At 48.0% G+C, this 17,079-nt stretch overlaps 1 protein-coding gene across 2 annotated transcripts in view; it reads right to left on the reverse strand.

Annotated features, from left to right (window-relative positions):
• The window catches only part of LOC144763238 (uncharacterized), an 853,666-nt gene that overhangs the window by 451,964 nt on the left and 384,623 nt on the right, over positions 1–17,079 (reverse strand). Inside the window, exon 4 of one of the 2 annotated variants that reach the window (XR_013596197.1) lies at positions 3,191–3,274. Coding sequence is in view for 1 of the 2 variants with exons in the window: in XM_078648650.1 (XP_078504776.1) it covers positions 10,004–10,417 (414 nt within the window). In the remaining variant the exon portion in view is untranslated. Of the gene's footprint in view, positions 1–3,190; positions 3,275–9,744; positions 10,418–17,079 lie in introns of those variants that run through there. The other variant, XM_078648650.1, reaches the window with a different exon arrangement.

The following is a 17,079-nucleotide window of genomic DNA, read 5'->3' on the forward strand; positions in this document are numbered from 1 at the left end:
AATAAAGCTTATTGTAACGGAGACAATAAGGAGGGAGACCTGGGAGGTCCAGACAGCACACAACATTTATTGCCTCTAAACTAGAATCCACCTATGCAGGTTTCCTAACTTCCAGGATTTGTTGTGGCCAAAGTACTAACTTTTAGCAAAGCAGCAAATGGACTATATTGCTTTGGTTACTTTTGGTAAATAACTTTGCCTTTTTGCCATTATGATCTGCTTTGTTACTCTTTTTTGTGCTTTACTTTCTATGAAGTCATAAAGTCAACTTAAAAGTTGAATTTGGATCCCTTATTCTAAAACGCAACCAATCGTACTACTGTTTTCGGATGCTTAGGAAGAAGGTGCCATAATGGGTAGCTGTTTGATGTTGTTGGACACAGAAGTGGTTTTGTACAATTGTGAAAAACGAGCAATACACATTTATACAAGTACAAAGCCCTCAACCTAGCATCCGTTTAGCCAGCCCAAGATCTTTTTAAACCTTTGAACAAGATCAAAACTCTTCCATCTTTCTGACTTTACCCATCACAGAGCTGATTAGGTTTATTTATGAAGCATTTTTTCAGGGTTTGTAATCAATTTTGTCATACAGGTTTGGGATTTTTTTTCCCCCCAGAACCCTGGCACTTGGATCATTTGAATAAACCCTGAATACAGATAGTGGCGCTAATGAGTGTCCCACACTAACGACAGTTGTAAACTTTGAATCCTTGGCTAATAGTAGAGTTTCCATTTTGGAGTTTACCGGGAATCCACATTGTTTCAGAATATTGCCACAAACTAAATCCTTGGTTTCTGCTGGAATGTATACTATTAATGACTCATTTCTTAATGTTGCTGCCATTCGAGAGGGGTAATGTAAAATCTGAGGGCACAACTGCATCTTTCCTGTAGTTTTCTGCAGACAGTTACTTTTTTGAGGTAATAAAATAGTCCACATTGCAAGAGAAATAACTAACAGATAGTGAGTATTCTTCTGCCAAAGACCAACCTGCAGCTTGAAAGTGCAGAGGGCAAACCAGAAAGAACTTTCCTTCTTAAAAAGCATACACCGGTGTCCCTGACAACAGCGCAACCTTTCGACTTGAATCCCATCTTGCCTTCTATAGGCTTCTCTCTGAGAAGAACTGATTTATTCACCCTTTTAAATGAATGAAAGAAATGGGAACAACTTCAGCAATTTTTTTTCCACTCCTAAATCACATGCGACTCTCATTGACATACCACACATATTTGACAGTTGATAAAGGACAGGGTATTCTGCGTTTGAATTACTTTGTTCTGAGTTGTGGTAATGGTGTTCGCTTTAAAGTTAGTTGCATTTAGACAAAAAGTCAAGGAAGCGGAGAGCAGGCAGATATAACAGAATATAGGCTGGAACCGCCACAAAATCAATTTCTCATTGTGGTCACAAGATCAAAAACAGTGTCCTTTTAAGACCAGGGATATCATGATTGTTAGTGATTTTGGTAACTGCTTAGATTATTAATATTTAAAAAAATAACCTTTAAGGGGTTGAATGCAGTTGTAACTGCTCAGTTAACTGAGTCCAGTTGTGTAGTTATGAAAATCCTAATTTGAAACAGTTGTAAGCTATGGCTTGTATACCTTTTTTGCCATATTACAGAATCTTGTCATAAGAGTTTAAAAAAAAAAAAAAGGTGTCCCTACTTAGGGGATGCAATTGCAAATGTGGTAGGATTCTTTGCTTTAGTCTCAGTATTATTTTTCACACATCCACTCTCTTGTTCTTTCATTGTTGTCCTTCAGTAGTGGAGTTCTGCATCTTAGAAGTTGTCTAACACTTTTGCTTTATAATGTTTCTTCTGGCATAATCTATATGCCAATAATTGACTAATATTAATATAAATTGTGCTTTTTCTATGCTCTTAGAGTAAAGAAGCGTTACATCTTGTATTTTTGTGACTACTGTTCTGTAATGTGGAAATGTATTACCAATCTAACACAGTAATACAACACTTCAATAAAAAGGGCAAACCCTGTATCTATCCACCTTAATATGTTAGAAACATTCCTTTGTCACCACAGCGGTAACTGTTTTGATATTCTGGGAAGAAGCCATTTACTTCAAGCTGCTGGTAAACTGTATTAGGAGAATGCTGCTACCAAATGAACTGTATGACTTACTACACTGAGTACACATTGATTGATGTTCAATCACACTGGTTCAACTACAGTTAAGGATTCGCACTGTTTCCTCACTACTTGTAATGGCACTTTGGAACTGCTGGAGAAGCTGACGGCCTATCAGTGTTACTTTGCCTCTGGAATCATGCTGCTAGAGGAAGAAGCAGCATACCCATGGATATGTTCTTTGTGTTTTATAGAAATGTGTGTGAAATGTTCAACAAATTGTTTATGTAAATTATTTATATTAAAGTGAATTGAAAAACGTATGCACTGAACGTGTTTGGCTGTGATTTGCAATAATTTTATGGGCGAGAACTCTTATTTACTTGTATATTGTTTAATTTCTATACTTGTTTTCACTCCTTTTAACAACATTGTACACAGTAAAAATTACTTTAACTTTATTGTGACTGAAGATAGCAGATGTGGTAAATTTCAAATGTGCAAAACCTTTTGGTAAGTATTCTAGTACTAACACTTAATGTTGAGGTTTGTGGCCCTTAGCAATTATTTTAATCTATGCCAAAAGACAGTTTTGTAATACAACTTTTTGGCCTGTTGAGACATATAATCATTATTGAAGGCCCTGGACCTGCTGTGGGTGAGCTCCTTTAACAAGAAGCACTAAAATGCTATTAGAACAATTCAACTGCTGGGATATAATGCTTACAATTTAAAAAAAGGACGAACAGAAAGACAAAACATTGCCATGCTGGAGCAGAAGATCTGTACAAACTGTTATTGCCCCAGCGAATCTCCATTGTCTAAAGTAGAGTGCTCAGCATTCAATACTCGTGAAGCAACACCACTTATTTGGGAAGTGCATAATACCATGCTGTCCACATTCTAGATACTAAAACAGCCTATGATGAATGAAAACATTGTGAAGAAAAGTATAAACAGCAATTGTTGCTTCCTGAAAATGTATAGTTTCTCAGATAGATATAGCTTGAAGTACTTGGTGCTGCAAAACACTAATCAGAGTAGCCTTGCGCTCTACAAATCTTCAATAATAACAGAATAAGTGTCTCCTTACCTCATAGCCAGAAAACTGTTATTTACATACTTCAGAACAAATTCCCAATGAGGCTCCGCAAGTACGGGTGCTGTGCAGAGAGGCCTGTGCAGGAAGCAAGTCAAAACATTATCTTTCAATAGAATATATCTCGTGACAAATTAATGATTTGCAACAAACTCTACAGATAACTCCCTGGCAATGAAGAGTAACGCAATGCAGGCCGATTTTGCTTTTAGCCTTGTCAATGCAGAAACCTACCAAATGTTTTGTCTCACCTTCATAAGTGCAGGGTTCCAATCTGGCCAAAGTGTGAGCCATGAGTTGACTAGTGCTTTTCTGGATAGTGTTTATCTGCCTTTGCCTTTGGGACAGTTAAAGAGCTTTGCAGCATGACAGCCTGCTCAAAATATTGGCTTACTTGAGTCTAGAAGGAGTAGGTGTAAGTTGGGTCTTTTACAGATATTGTAGTTTCTGCTCGGGTTGACAGCCTTGATTGCTCTTCCACTACCTTCTTATTAATGGGGTATATTTGTTCAGCATTAGATAATATCCTGGTCTTTAAAAAACAGTGATTGGCTGCTGCTAATGTTCCCAAATTCCCTTTCTTTCCTTTTTGGCATTCTTTTAGTCATTCAACACCATCTCTGCGTAGTACATGTGTGTATGAGGATTACTGCACATTCTCAAATTACCATGTCTTTTGTACCCATACCGATTCAGCTCCCTACTGCTCCTATGGCCATACCGGAGCAGAGTAGTTTCTGATGTTTTAGTTATTATTAAAATTATAGTTTGTCTGCTGCTCAATACCCTCATCAATCACACCATTAGGCTCTGCACCCCATAAGTACACCTCTGTTATCACTCACAAGAAAACACTTCCCATACAGGCTCAAAATAAAATAAAATGGTATAGCTTCATTTCCATGTGGGTAAATACTTCAGTTGCCCATGGGGTGGGGATGTAAAACATGCTATAGAAAATTAAAATATGTTCTGAAGCAGAGAAACTTATCTTTGATCCCACCATAGCATGGGTACCACGTTCTCACACCACACTGAGTCCACCAAATTAGTTTCCACTGCCCCAGAACATATCTAAATACAGCTTACAGTGCAGCCCATGCAATCTTGCTACCTCTGTTACAATTGACAACCAAGCAGTTAGTGCTGCACTCTTAATGAAAGTGCATAATTTAAGAAATTGGCGTATTCATAAGATTATGACTTACAAACACTAGCAGCAGAAACTTTCGTGAAAATCTTTTTTTACAGCCATAAAACCTATGAACAGTGTGCAACAGTACATAAATAATGGCAAAACAATGTATAACCTTCATAGATGACCATTATCCTGGATTTCAGATTGTCAGACATCCTGACCAATGAAGCTGCCAAACTGACTTTGTACACCGACATCAAGAAAAAATTGCAGAGGTTTCCAAAAGGCCCTCAATCACTCCTTGTTTGGAGGCTGTCCTGGCAACTGTGTGAAACCTTGACCTCCAGTCCAGGCCAGCAGTCTTTCCAGCAGTTCCGCTTCATCGCCCAGTTGCAGAGCCCCCCTATCTTCAGGGTTCGCGCCAGCAGCCCACTGCAGACGCACAGGCAATCCAGTTTCCAGCCCCCCTGCTCACTTGGTTCCTCCTGTTTTTACTTTTAATCATACTTGGGTAATTTATTTTTATTTTCATTTCTGTGTTGTCCTGTCTCTGCTGCCCCTGCAGCCCCTCCCCTGACACAGCCCCGCTCCTGCCTCCCTACCTCCAGTCCCGCCCCCTCCCCTACTTAATTGCAGCTGCTGCATGGTCGCACCGCTGGCGTGCCAAAGGCAAGCCACTCTGCACCTGACCAGCACCAGGAACCCTGGACCTCCGCCCGCCAACAATACGACCCAGCGGCACTCCACATACTCGATCCAGGCTTCAACAACTGCAAACTAGCATCACCAGCCTACACCTACGATCCCTTCAGCTGTCACTCCTGCCAATACACCTGCAGCACCGCCAAGAACACGGATCCAGCACACCCGAACCGAAGACCCGGCAATGCTTCCACCTCAGTGTCCGATCCCTCCACAAACATGCCACTGAAATCTGGAACCTCCTCGACAGCACCACCCCGGACGTGGCGTTTTTAACCGAGACCTGGACCAACACCACCTCAGGACCGGGCATCGCCATCCCCCAAGGATACAAGATATCCAGGAATGACCGCTGCCCCGCTTGGGAGGAGGAATCACCATCATCCACAAATCCACCCTCTGCCTGAACACACTTGCCGACAAGCCCACAGACCTGATGGAACACCTCCCCTTCAAGATACTGGCCAGCCTCACCGACACACTCCCAAGAACCCTCATCTACTGACCGCCTGGACCCTGCGGACCTTTTGCCAACTCCATCATGGACATCATCTCCCCACAGGCCATCGCATCCACCAACTACACCCTGCTGGGAGACCTCAACTTCCGTCTCGACAAACTGAACCACAACCCTCCTGGACAACCTCCACAACATTGGACTCTGCCAGATCGTGACCAAACCCACACACTCAGCAGGACACACCCTCGACCCCGTCTTCACTTCCGGAAACTCATCACCTTCAGCCACAACACCGAGCTCAAATGGACTGACCATCGGTGCGTTCACTTCACCTTCAGAACACCCACAGACAACAGTGCCTGCACCCACGAAGAGACTGGTCCAACATCACTGACAACCAGCTTGCCTCCTCACTCAACAATTCCACCCCAACCATCGTGGAAAACGACAACCCCAATACCGCAGCCTGAACCCTGCATAAATGGAAATCGGACAGCGCCAACACCATTGCCCCCTCAAGAAAAACAATACCCGCACAAAGAAAGCCAGATGGTTTACCACCGAACTCAGACTCCAGACGCACTTGCCACCGCGTCAAAAAGGCCTGGAGGAACACCAAATCCACAGAAGCCCACAACTTCAGAGCCGCCACGAACGCCCACCACCAACTCCTCAGAAAAACAAGAAAAAGTGATTGAAGACAATCTCCACCCACACGCACAACAGCAAAGAACTATTCCACATCATCAAGGAGTTTTCCCAACCCACCAGCGAGACTACCGACATCCCTCCCTCACAGCATCTCTGCAACAAACTCCGCACCTTTTTCCACCACACAATTACGAGTATCTACGACAACCAACACTTTGAACCCCCACCAACCACCCCCGACACCCGGAAACCAGCGATTGACAAACAGCCCTCACCACCGAAGACACACTGAAGACAATGAAGTCTATTCACTCTGGGCTCCCCCCGGACCCCTGCCCCACCACATCTTCAACAGAGCCACCGACACCATCATGCACATGCTCTGCCACACCATCAACCGCTCCATGGCATCCGCCTCATTCCCTGACTACTGGAAACGCTCTGAGGTCAACCCCCTCCTGAAGAAACCCTCGGCTGACCCCACAGACCTCAAACTACAGACCCATCTCCCTCCTCTCATTCCCAGCAAAAGTCATTGAGAAAGCCATCCACAGCCTACTCGCCACATTCATCGAAGAGCACAACATCCTCAACTCCGCCCAATCCCGCTTCAGAAAAAAACAGTACGGAAAACCGCCCTCCTTGCTTCAACAGACGACATCTGCACCTTACTGGACAAAGGAGAAACAGTAGCCCTCATCCTCCTTGACCTCTCGGCGGCGTTCGACAGTCTCTCACCCCACCCTAATACACAGACTCCACGACGCAGGAATCCAGGACAAGGCCCTCGACTGGGTCTGCTCATTCCTCTCTCGCAGAATGCAGTGGGTCAGACCCCCCCTCCCTCCCCCTTTCCTCTCGGACCCTACACCTACCACCTGCGGAGCCCCCCATGGCTTCTTCCTCACCCCAACGCTCTTCAACGTCTACATGGCTCCACTCACCCCCATCGTCAGATCCTACGGACTCAGCATGGTTTCATACGCAGACGAAACCCAACTAATCCTCTCACTATCGCACGACCCACACACCGCTAGGCGCAACTTCCGAGAAGGGTTGGAATCCGTCGCCGATTGGATGAAAAATAGCTGCCTACAACAAAAACGCCGACAAGACAGAAGTACTTATCATGGGCCCAAACCCTGACTCCTGGAGCGACACCTGGTGGCCACCAGCCCTCGGAAACCTGCCAACCCCCACGGACCACACAGGCAACCTTGTCTTGTTTTCCTGCCTCTTTCGTAAGACCGTAAAATGGATCCCCCTCGAACACAGAAAGATCGTCACACACCCTGGTCACCAGCAGACTCGACTATGGCAACGCACTCTACGCCGGAATAAGCAAACACCTCACCCGATAGCTATAGAACATACAGAACACCGCCGCAAGACTGGTCTTCAACCTGCCAAAACACTGCCACATCTAGCAGGGCCTGTGCGCACACCACCGGCTCCCTATCAAGGATAGAATCACCTTCAAGATACGTACCCACCCACACAAGGCCCTCCACTACACCGGACCAGCATACCTGAACAGCCGACTCAAATTCCTCAAAGGACACTATGATCAGCCCAGCTCTCCTACGCCATGTTACTTCCCCCCCGCCCCCTGGAAAAACCAGATCAGGAGGTTGCTCCTCCTTCCTTGCGGCCAAGACCTGGAATGACCTTCCGCTCCACCTCAGACAGACAACATCGCTCCCCACATTCCCCAGAAACCTCAAAACCTGGCTCTCTGAAAGACCCCCCTCCCTGATGAACTTGATGCCGCACCCCCCCCCCAACCCCTCCATCCCCAGCGCCTTGAGACCCTTACGGGTGAGTAGTCGTGCTTAACAAACGCTTGATTGATTGAAATGTTTCTTTGAGGACTAATCCCTGCCCTTTCGGTATTCAGAGTAATTGGAAAACGGGTATGGGCATAAGAAACCGAAACAGGCTACGCATCCATGTGAATTTTTTTAATGTAAATTAGTCTTGATAAATTATAAGATCACAAAAGCTACACTCAATTGCAATACTATCCTTCCACAATGGTGATCATGTCCAACGATCATCCAGCACCCCCACTGTAACATCAATTTGGGGAAAGAAATATAGCATGTCTCTAATGGACCGACAAACCCTTTTGCAATAAAACTATCACTTGACCTCAAATAAGGGATGTTCTTTAAATTAATTAACTTAAAGTTTTTCTTCCACATGAAGTAGACTTATTGACATGATCATTAGTAAAGATGTGGTGCCTGGTTCACAATACTACCTCTTGATCACATTAGAAAAAGTTTTTTGTTTTTTTTTAACCTACCTCCTATCTTGATACCGGACGCCTCTGGAACATTAGATCTAATAGCAACCCTATAGCTCCAAGCCACCTTGAACACAACCAATCAGGCAAACCTCATTACAACACGTCAAAAAAAATAACCCTAAACTCACATAACCTTACATAAGCGTGTGCTGTTCACCACTACAACTACCTCTAATCTACACTAGGAATCATTAAATCTCTTCCTCTACCACCAAGCAGCCCCAGTTACTACTTTGTGCCAATGCTAAAATTATCTTTTATGCCTACTTTTTTTCTCTGCAATCAGTAACTTACCTGCCTGCTTCCCTTCAGACCACTCCATATGAAAGTATGCCACTCAACACACCACTAGTCGGACACTTCCCACTACCTTACCCCCACTTAAATTTCTTTGGATGAGCAACACCCTTCATCCCCTGGGACTCTGCCATTCAACTAAGGTCCTACATTGAGACTGGTACCTACACTATGACCAAAGAGAGCTGCCCATTACTTACAAAGCCAAACTCACTACATAACATAGGCCCTTTACCAAAGAAAAAATCTTCTTGAAACCTCCACGTTACCTACAGTCATCCATCAAGACCTCAATATGTGGCAAAATCACACCACTTTCCCGACCACTTCTCTTAACCTAGCACTCACACAAAAAATAAAACCCATTTAACTAACCCATGATAGTATCTTCCAAAAGGCCTAATCAAGAACACAATCCTGCCATTAACTCACACATTGCCAGTATACTGAAAACCTAAGAAAAAGTGAAGCACACGTACCTCAACTGAATTTTTCTCGAGCTTTCTGCACTGCCGCAAACCAGCCACTAATAATTTAAACACAAAGCACACCACCGATTCCGTGCATACCTCCCAACAGACGCACATTCACCTCAAAAAGGCTTAAATCCTGCTAAATCTCGAATTAAACTAATAATAAATTGAAATCCGTGTGCAGTATAGACAAAACATTAATGACCTAATCAACAGAAACCTGGCTCTATTTTTCATCACTGAAGCATGGCTAAGAAAATCAACCTATTCTTTTCGTGGTAGTCCCAGCAAGGTTCAGATGACAAGACAGGCAAAGTGAATCACTGTTGACTATTCTTTCACCTGTATATTTGTAATGGGACAGGGTCTGGGGGAGCAGTATCAATTGAGACGGAGGCAGGAAATAGCGCTCTCAAAGAGGGTTTTATTTTTAGATAAGCTTTCCTTCGTTTGCTTGACACTCTTAGTCTTGCGAACTCGGAGGGCTCCGTCCTGACTCCTCTTGGAAATCCCGAGCTATCCAGAATGAAGCCGTTCCGGAGTGCAGCTGAGCCTGACTTTCAGGTCTTGTTAGGGCGGGTTTGGCTCGCCGGTGTTCGGTCCCCGGCCTCCGTCCGGGTGGTTCCCCAAAAGAAAGGAAAGAAAAGAAGACGTCACTTGGGCGTCCTTGCCAAGTCTATTGGGGCCGGGTGTGAGGGAAACCAAGTGCTCAACTATTTACAAATCCGTAGTGCTCGTGAGGGGGGGGAAACAAGGCACATAGGCTGTACAATATTTACACTGGGTCTCGATTGTTCGACTGGCCGGTCTGCCCCACCCAGCCCGCTACCTTGCCCCGTACCTTGTCCAGCCACGCTCCTCCCGTGGGAACGTGGCAGGGCGAAGCGCCAAACCGGTGGCCTCCTGGCTTGACGAGATCAGCTGGGCTCCTCTCGTATCGTTCCTCTTCTTCCCCGACACTCGACTGCTCCACTCTCCGTCTCCACTCCAGTACACCATCCACCTCCGGGAAAACGCAGTCCGCCGTCTTGCTCTGTCTTCCGGCTTTTGGCTCGGCTTCGCTCTCAGGGGGTGGAGCCACGTAGTACTGCAGTCCGGGGTTAAAGGGACCCTGCTCTTGTTCCGACGGGAAGTTCCATGCACTGCCGCCTTCCGTTGGGAACCACTCCTCTTGCTCTGTCGCATCAGTCTGTGTAAGGGTGACAGAAAGGGGGTTCAGCGGTACAGCGGACCACCAGTCCAAGGCAACATCTGTATCTATGTCCAGGGGACCCGCCTCCCTGTCACAATATTCCTCATCACTGCAGTGGCTGCCACCAAGCAACAGCTTTCACAGACTTCCTCCTACACCTCACCTCAGACATGCTCATCACACTTCAGACTTGTCTACCCTCAGCAACTTACATATATAGTTCAACAAACTGAAATTATCACAGACCAATGGTATCATAACTGGTGTAGAAGCTCCCAATCTCCACTATTTGATCCTAGCACTTACAGACACTGCATATGACAGTAGTTGTTCTCTACAGGAACCCTGACTACTCTAATATTACACGCATTGTTCCTATCACTGGAGCAACCACCAATCTCATTGACTTCCCTTATGAAATATCATCAGAAATACCATTACACTGCCCATTACAACCTGCAGACAATAGAACAAACTTCTTTCAAGGAAAACCTGAAATTGACCAATTATCAAATATAAACCCTGAACACACTCTCCCAATAGAGAAACTAAGGCCAGATGAACAGAGCATTCAATCAATTCCTCGAAGTTCTTCAGCTCTAGTGATCCATAACAAAACGGCAAAGTCCTCTTCAAAGACCTAACTGGAATTATAAATCCTGCATTCCAAAAAGCAAAAAATGTACAGAGCTCAAACGGGATTAGCAATGACAAAAGTCTCACTAAAGAAGTATGCAAAACATTAACAATTTTGCTATCTAGAATGGATCTGCCAAACGCCTCTAACACAATTTCTGCAATCTAAAGGTTAACCACTTTGTTGCCAGAAGAAACCCCCCAGAAAAGTACTTCTCAAACAAAATCACCTACCAATACAAAAGTGAAGACCTGAAAATAGACGCATCAACGTTATCCTCTTTTGACTCCATGACCTACCCTGAATTCCTCACAAGGTGAAATCCAGTAGAACAGCGGATTTAACCTCTGATCCCTGCCCACCAATTACGTGTAAGCAAATGCTGGTCTCAACGTGAGTTGCAACACCAGTAATTCCCATAATTAAAATATTACACTGACACAGGCACTTTTCCTTCATAACTCTGAACCTCATTTATAAAGCTTCTCATCAAGAAAGCTTTGACGTGTCTGATACCAACATGAGCCAACTTAAATGGACTTATTTGGAAACCATTTTTGACAAACTTGTGGGAACAGCAACCTTCTCCAAGATTCAAAATACTTCACTGAAAAGAGCAAATAACTATCTGATCTACAAACAGGCACTCCACCAGAGATGTATACACAAGTGGTCTTGGTCTCCTTTTAGGATGGTTTGAAAACAGTTGGCAGAGTGGCAGCTCCTGCTCAAACCATCCACCAGTTTTGGCATAGTTCAAGACACTCCTCCACAAGCTAAATGTAATAGATTGGTGGCCTGCAAAATACTTGAAATTACAGTTCCCACGTCGCACAGTAAACCAGTATCAATTTGATACCCGCTTTCAGCTCTAAACCATACGCAACAAAGTAGGACTTCCTGGGAACAATCCTCTTACCACTCCTATACATACGACGACTCCTAGAACTTATGCAATCCTTTCAACTTACATTGCTGAAAATCAAATCTGATAGACTACTAGCCACAGATTCCTTCATGTAGAATTATCCCCAGGCGTGAGACTGGATCCAGCGTTTCTTTTTTTTTTTTGTCATAGTATCCCTGCTCGCCGGGGGTGGGACGGCACCACGCGATTCCGCCCAGGTGTCGTCCGCATACGTGACGTCAGCAAGGTCACAAGAGTCCCGCTCCGGCACGCCTACGTCTGTTTTTTCCTTTTTCGCGTGCAACGTGGATCCGGTCTCTGCTCGGGCCTGTTTGGGGCCACTTTTTTCTCCTCATTGTCCAATTTTTGAGTGGAACAGTGCGAATGCCTTCGGGAAGACTTGCACGTCGTGTGGGCGTCTTATGTCTGCGATGGACGTCACCTCATTTGTATGTGGTGGTTAGGGAAGGATCACCGCACCACGGATTGTGAGGCGTGCCAACAGTTGAAGCTGAAGTCGCGGCGGGAGCGTAGTTTGAAATGAATCTCGGCGTGCCTCTCCAGGTCTGCTTCCTCTCCTCGATCAGCCTTGGTGGACAGCTTCAGTTATGGCCGTTGTCGTCTGCCTCGCCCTTCTCCAATGTCGCGAGAGTGTCGCTCCCTGGTGTTAGTTTGTCCCCGGGGCTGGTGTTCAGCCTGCTGGGGGCATGGGCTCTCCGCAGTTGATGCGCCCCGCGTTTCGTCCTCCTATCCACCGTTTCCTGGTGACAGAGCGTCAAGAGTCTAAACTGAGATATATGTGGCAGCTTTGCAGGCCTCGCTGGCGTCTCCTCCTTCCCCTCCTAGGGCATCAGCAAATTCCTTGCCTTGCGCGGTGCCCTCCGAGGCGCAGCCGGCGGCTCCGGCGCCGACTGGTTCGGATCCAGGATTGGAGAATGTGGTGATGTTTGGGTGCGGCTCTTTGGGGGTCCCTCCTTCAGACCACAGCACCTCTGCCTCGCCGCAAACTCCTGCGGAGTCCCTGTGGTGTCGCGGGAGGTCACCTGGGCTCGGGTCGCATTCCCAAGCCCCTCGGTCCTTTGTCAAGGTGATCCTATCTAAGCCCGAGGTGATGCCGCTATGGTGCAGGCAGTTGCTGGACCGGGCGGTGCCACAGGGGTCGGTGGACCCTCCTCGTCCCGCTCTGGGTCAAGGCTGGGTGGGGACCCCTCGCCCACCTCCGGGCCTTTCTCGTCCCTCCACGCAGGCGGCTGCCTCGTCGGAGGGCGCCGCATGGTATGCTGGGCCAAGGCAGGCGGAGGGCTTCATGTCACTCCCCTGGTCCCCCTTGTTCCTCAACGCAGGCCGCTGCCTCGGCGGAGGTCCAGTCGGTGCTGTTCCGGTGCCGCCCACTGACCACTTCGGCTTCGTCCACGCTCTGGTCCCCGGCGCGGTTTGGCTTAGAGGAGCCCTATCCAGCGTCTCCTTCGGCGCCGGATGGCGTTGCCATCCTGCCTACGGCTCCAGCCAGGCGTCGAAGTGTGGATTAGTCTTTCGACGCTCCCTCTTCTCTGGAGGCTCGTTGCATATTGGGGTTGTCCTCCCTGGAGACTGGCCGCCATGTGGTGTCTTTTTCACTGGCGTCGAAGGGCGGCTCCCCGCTATTTCTGAGGCAGAGGTGTTCGCCGGAGGAGCGGCAGGTCTCCCATTCTTTGGTTCCTTCTGACTTCCAGGTCAGGCCTTTGCCCGTCCTGCTTGGCTTCGGGGACGGCCGCCTTAGTTTGCAGCGGTCGCCCACGGAGGAGCTGCTTTCTCCACCGCATGGCCATATGGAGGCAGGTGCGCCCTTCACTCAGGCAGTGTCCACGGCTGTGGGCATTTTGTGCAGGGTGACCCGATTGCTCACTTTCCGGCGGACCATCTCTTGGAGCTTCTCCACCAGGGCTCTGGTGGGAGGGAGATCCTGCTTCCCTTTGAGGGTTCGCTCCTTTCTTCCCTGACGGGGGCTTGGAGGCGTCCCACCTTAGGGGATCCGGTGCCTTAGCACCGACACCGCTTGACCCGGCGTGCCTTTCCCTCCACCCCTCTGCTGCCAGTCCACTTTTGCAGATGGCTTTTCCCTCCCTGCTGCCCCTGTTGACTCCGCCGTCCCAGGAGGCCCGCCTGCTGGACTCTTGGGGGCGCAACATGTTCGCCTTGACCAGCGTTTACCTGCGGGCCCTTAACACCTTGTGTGTATTGGCTAGGGCCTCCTCTTGTTTGTGGGACTTGGCTGAGTTTCTGGGATACGCTGCTTCCCAAGAGACTATTAAGGTGGACTTACGGCATCATGCTTTAGATGGCCCGGAGCTAGCGGCGTTTATTCTCTGCACCACTCTGGACATCTCGGAGGTGCTGGGCCGGGCCATGGCTTCCTCAGTCGCCCTCTGTCGCCATGCTTGGCTTCGGGACAGCTTGTTCCCTGAAAATATTCGGGAGTGGCTCATTAATCTTCCATTTGATGGCAGCCTGTTCCATGCCCCGGCTGACTCCGCCGTCCAAAGGTTCCTGGCAGGGCTCCGTCGTCCGTCCGTCCTCGTCTTCCTTATTCTCCTCCTCCTTATTCTCCTCTTCCTCCTTCCCCTCCTCAGTGACTGCTGAGTTTGGCTGGTTCTGGGCCTTCTTAGGCCGGTTGTTCTGGCTGTGTAGTGTGTTTTCTGGCCATTTGAGTCTTCCCTTGGGACTTTGGCATTGTTGGCTGCTGGACGGCGCTTTATTGACTAGAAGTGTGTGTGTTTTGCTGGAGTTGTTGCGCAGACTTGTCCCTGAGATTAGGCCTTCTGCTTTGCTTGAGCTGCTTGTCAAGCCTTCCGTGGGGGTGTTTTTCCCTACGGTTCTTTATGGCGTTTATGTATGTTGCTTTCGCTTCTTGAGATAGTGTGCGCGGCCCCTCGTAGTGGTGGATCCGGGCATTTCCTCATCTCCATGCTCCTGTCCTGAAGGCTGGGATGATTCTGTGTTCTCTCTTGTCAGGTGTCACCTGTCTGGCCTTCCTGGGGCCCCGGGCTGTTCTTCATGCGGCTTATGACTGTCGGCGCCGTTCTGGCTGGCATTTTGCCCTCCATCTTGGGTGGGCTCGCCGCCTTTTCCCTTATTTCTGGGGCCCTCTAGGCTTCTTCTTCCTGTCTTGGCATTGGCTGGAAGCTATATTGCCTTTGCCTTGTAGGGGAGTGGGGGTGCTTTGGCCTCTCTGGCCTTGCCCTTGGTTCCTCTGCTGTGAGAGTACGGGCCTCTTCTGCCTTCTTTCTCCCTCTTACAGCCTCTGGGGGTCGGTGGTGTTCTGCTTGTGGGGGTTCCTCTTGCCTGGCAGGGACGAGGTTCTTACCTGGTCCGCGGATCTGGTTCCTTGTGGGACACTCTGTTCTGTCCAGGCTGGTGGGGTCCTTTTGCAGACTCTCCTTCCCTGTGGGTATTGTTAGGGTATCTATTCTACATGAAGGAATCTGCGGCTAGAAGTCTCTATCAGATGTACGAGTTACTTACCTTCGGTAATGATGTATCTGGTAGAGCCGATTCTAGCCGCAGGTTCCTCCCCGTTCTGAGTGGACCCTTGGGTGGTTTTTCGTACTCGTCTACCGGTGGGGGGCTGTGTCTTCTGCTTGTGGTTCATTCCTCCTCTTTGGAGGATGGGGTTTCGGTGATCCGGTGCCCTGCTGCTCTGGCTACACCAGGTTGGGGGGGGGAGGATTGCTTCAATCTCTGTCCTCCCTCCCTTTCCTTCTGCTAACCTCTGAATGGGGGTCATCTGCCCATGCCTTGCCCTTGTTCCTTGGGGGGTGGTTGCCCTCTATGCTGGGGTGGCTTGCTGGTTTGTTGTCCCTGTCTGTTTTGGAACTAGCTCCCCTTTCTTGTTCAGGATGGGGGTGGTGGGCCTGCTACATGTGTCATGACTTTACCCATGTTCCTTGCCTCTGGGGGACGGGGAGGCTGTCTATGTACTGGCAGGGTGGCTTCTCAGGGCTCTGCTCTGTTCTTCCTTCCCTGCTTTTGGGTTCTGCAGTGTTGACTCTGCTCCTTGTGGTGTTAGTCACCATTTTCTTTCCAATTTTTCTGCTCTTCGCACACTGTTCCCATGCACCCACAGTATTTTTTATCTGGTGGCTCCGCGTTGTGATGCGGAAAAGTTCTCAGAAGAAAACTGACGTAGGCGCGCCGGGGCGGGACTTATGTAACCTCGCTGACGTCTCGTACGATGCCTGGGTGGAGTCGTCTGGTGCTGTCCCGCCCCCGGTGCGCAGGGATGCTGCGGCAAAATAAAAAAGTTTCCGGATCCAGTCTCACGCCTGGGGTTAATTCTACATGAAATAATCTGCGGCTAGAATCGTCTCTACCAGATACAACGTTACCGAAGGTAAGTAACTCGTACTTTAATATAGAAAGCCAGATGACCTAACGTTCAGCAAACCAATGTGTGAACATACTTCCTCAAGCAACTGGCTGCCCACCTTCCTGTGTGAGTAATTTTTGTAATAATCCTGCCCTTACCAAAGATGTATCTCTCCCCAGCCCTAAAAAAGGCTGCCCTAAAAATGGACTCCAGCCCTAAATCCACCTATGACCCCTTAAACCAGGCCCCCTGTCTTGAAAACTACCCCCGCAACTCTAAAACCTGGACCTCAGCCCTAAAACTTACCCTGACCCTCCCATGCTGAAACCCTAAAACACGGCCCTGCAAACTACCCAACCCCTCACTCTGAGCCCCAAAACCAGCCTCCCTGCCCTATAAAGTACCCTGAACACTCGCTCTGAACCCTAAAACTCTAAAAACAACTCCCACCCCAACACTTCCAGAAATTGTACTCGCCAAGACGGTGCTCACCCATGCAGGAAGTTTTAAGTCTGAAACAACTCCCAACCTGCCGATACGCTCCAAGTCTAGAGTGCTAACTACCACTGACATCTAAACCATGCATATGCGTGGTAAAAGCATAAGCGCTGTTTAGACATGTGTGGTGCCACTCGTGTAGTTTAGGCTTCCCGGGTAAGGCAGTTCCCCATTTTTCAACTTGGCAATTCTTTTACTGAACACGTCTGCTTCTCGTTTTGCTTGCATAGGAGTGATCAGGAAAGGGAAAATGATATTGGATGTACTGGAGC

The sequence above is a fragment of the Lissotriton helveticus genome, chromosome 6 (assembly GCF_964261635.1).
Source record: "Lissotriton helveticus chromosome 6, aLisHel1.1, whole genome shotgun sequence".
NCBI lineage: Eukaryota > Metazoa > Chordata > Amphibia > Caudata > Salamandridae > Lissotriton > Lissotriton helveticus.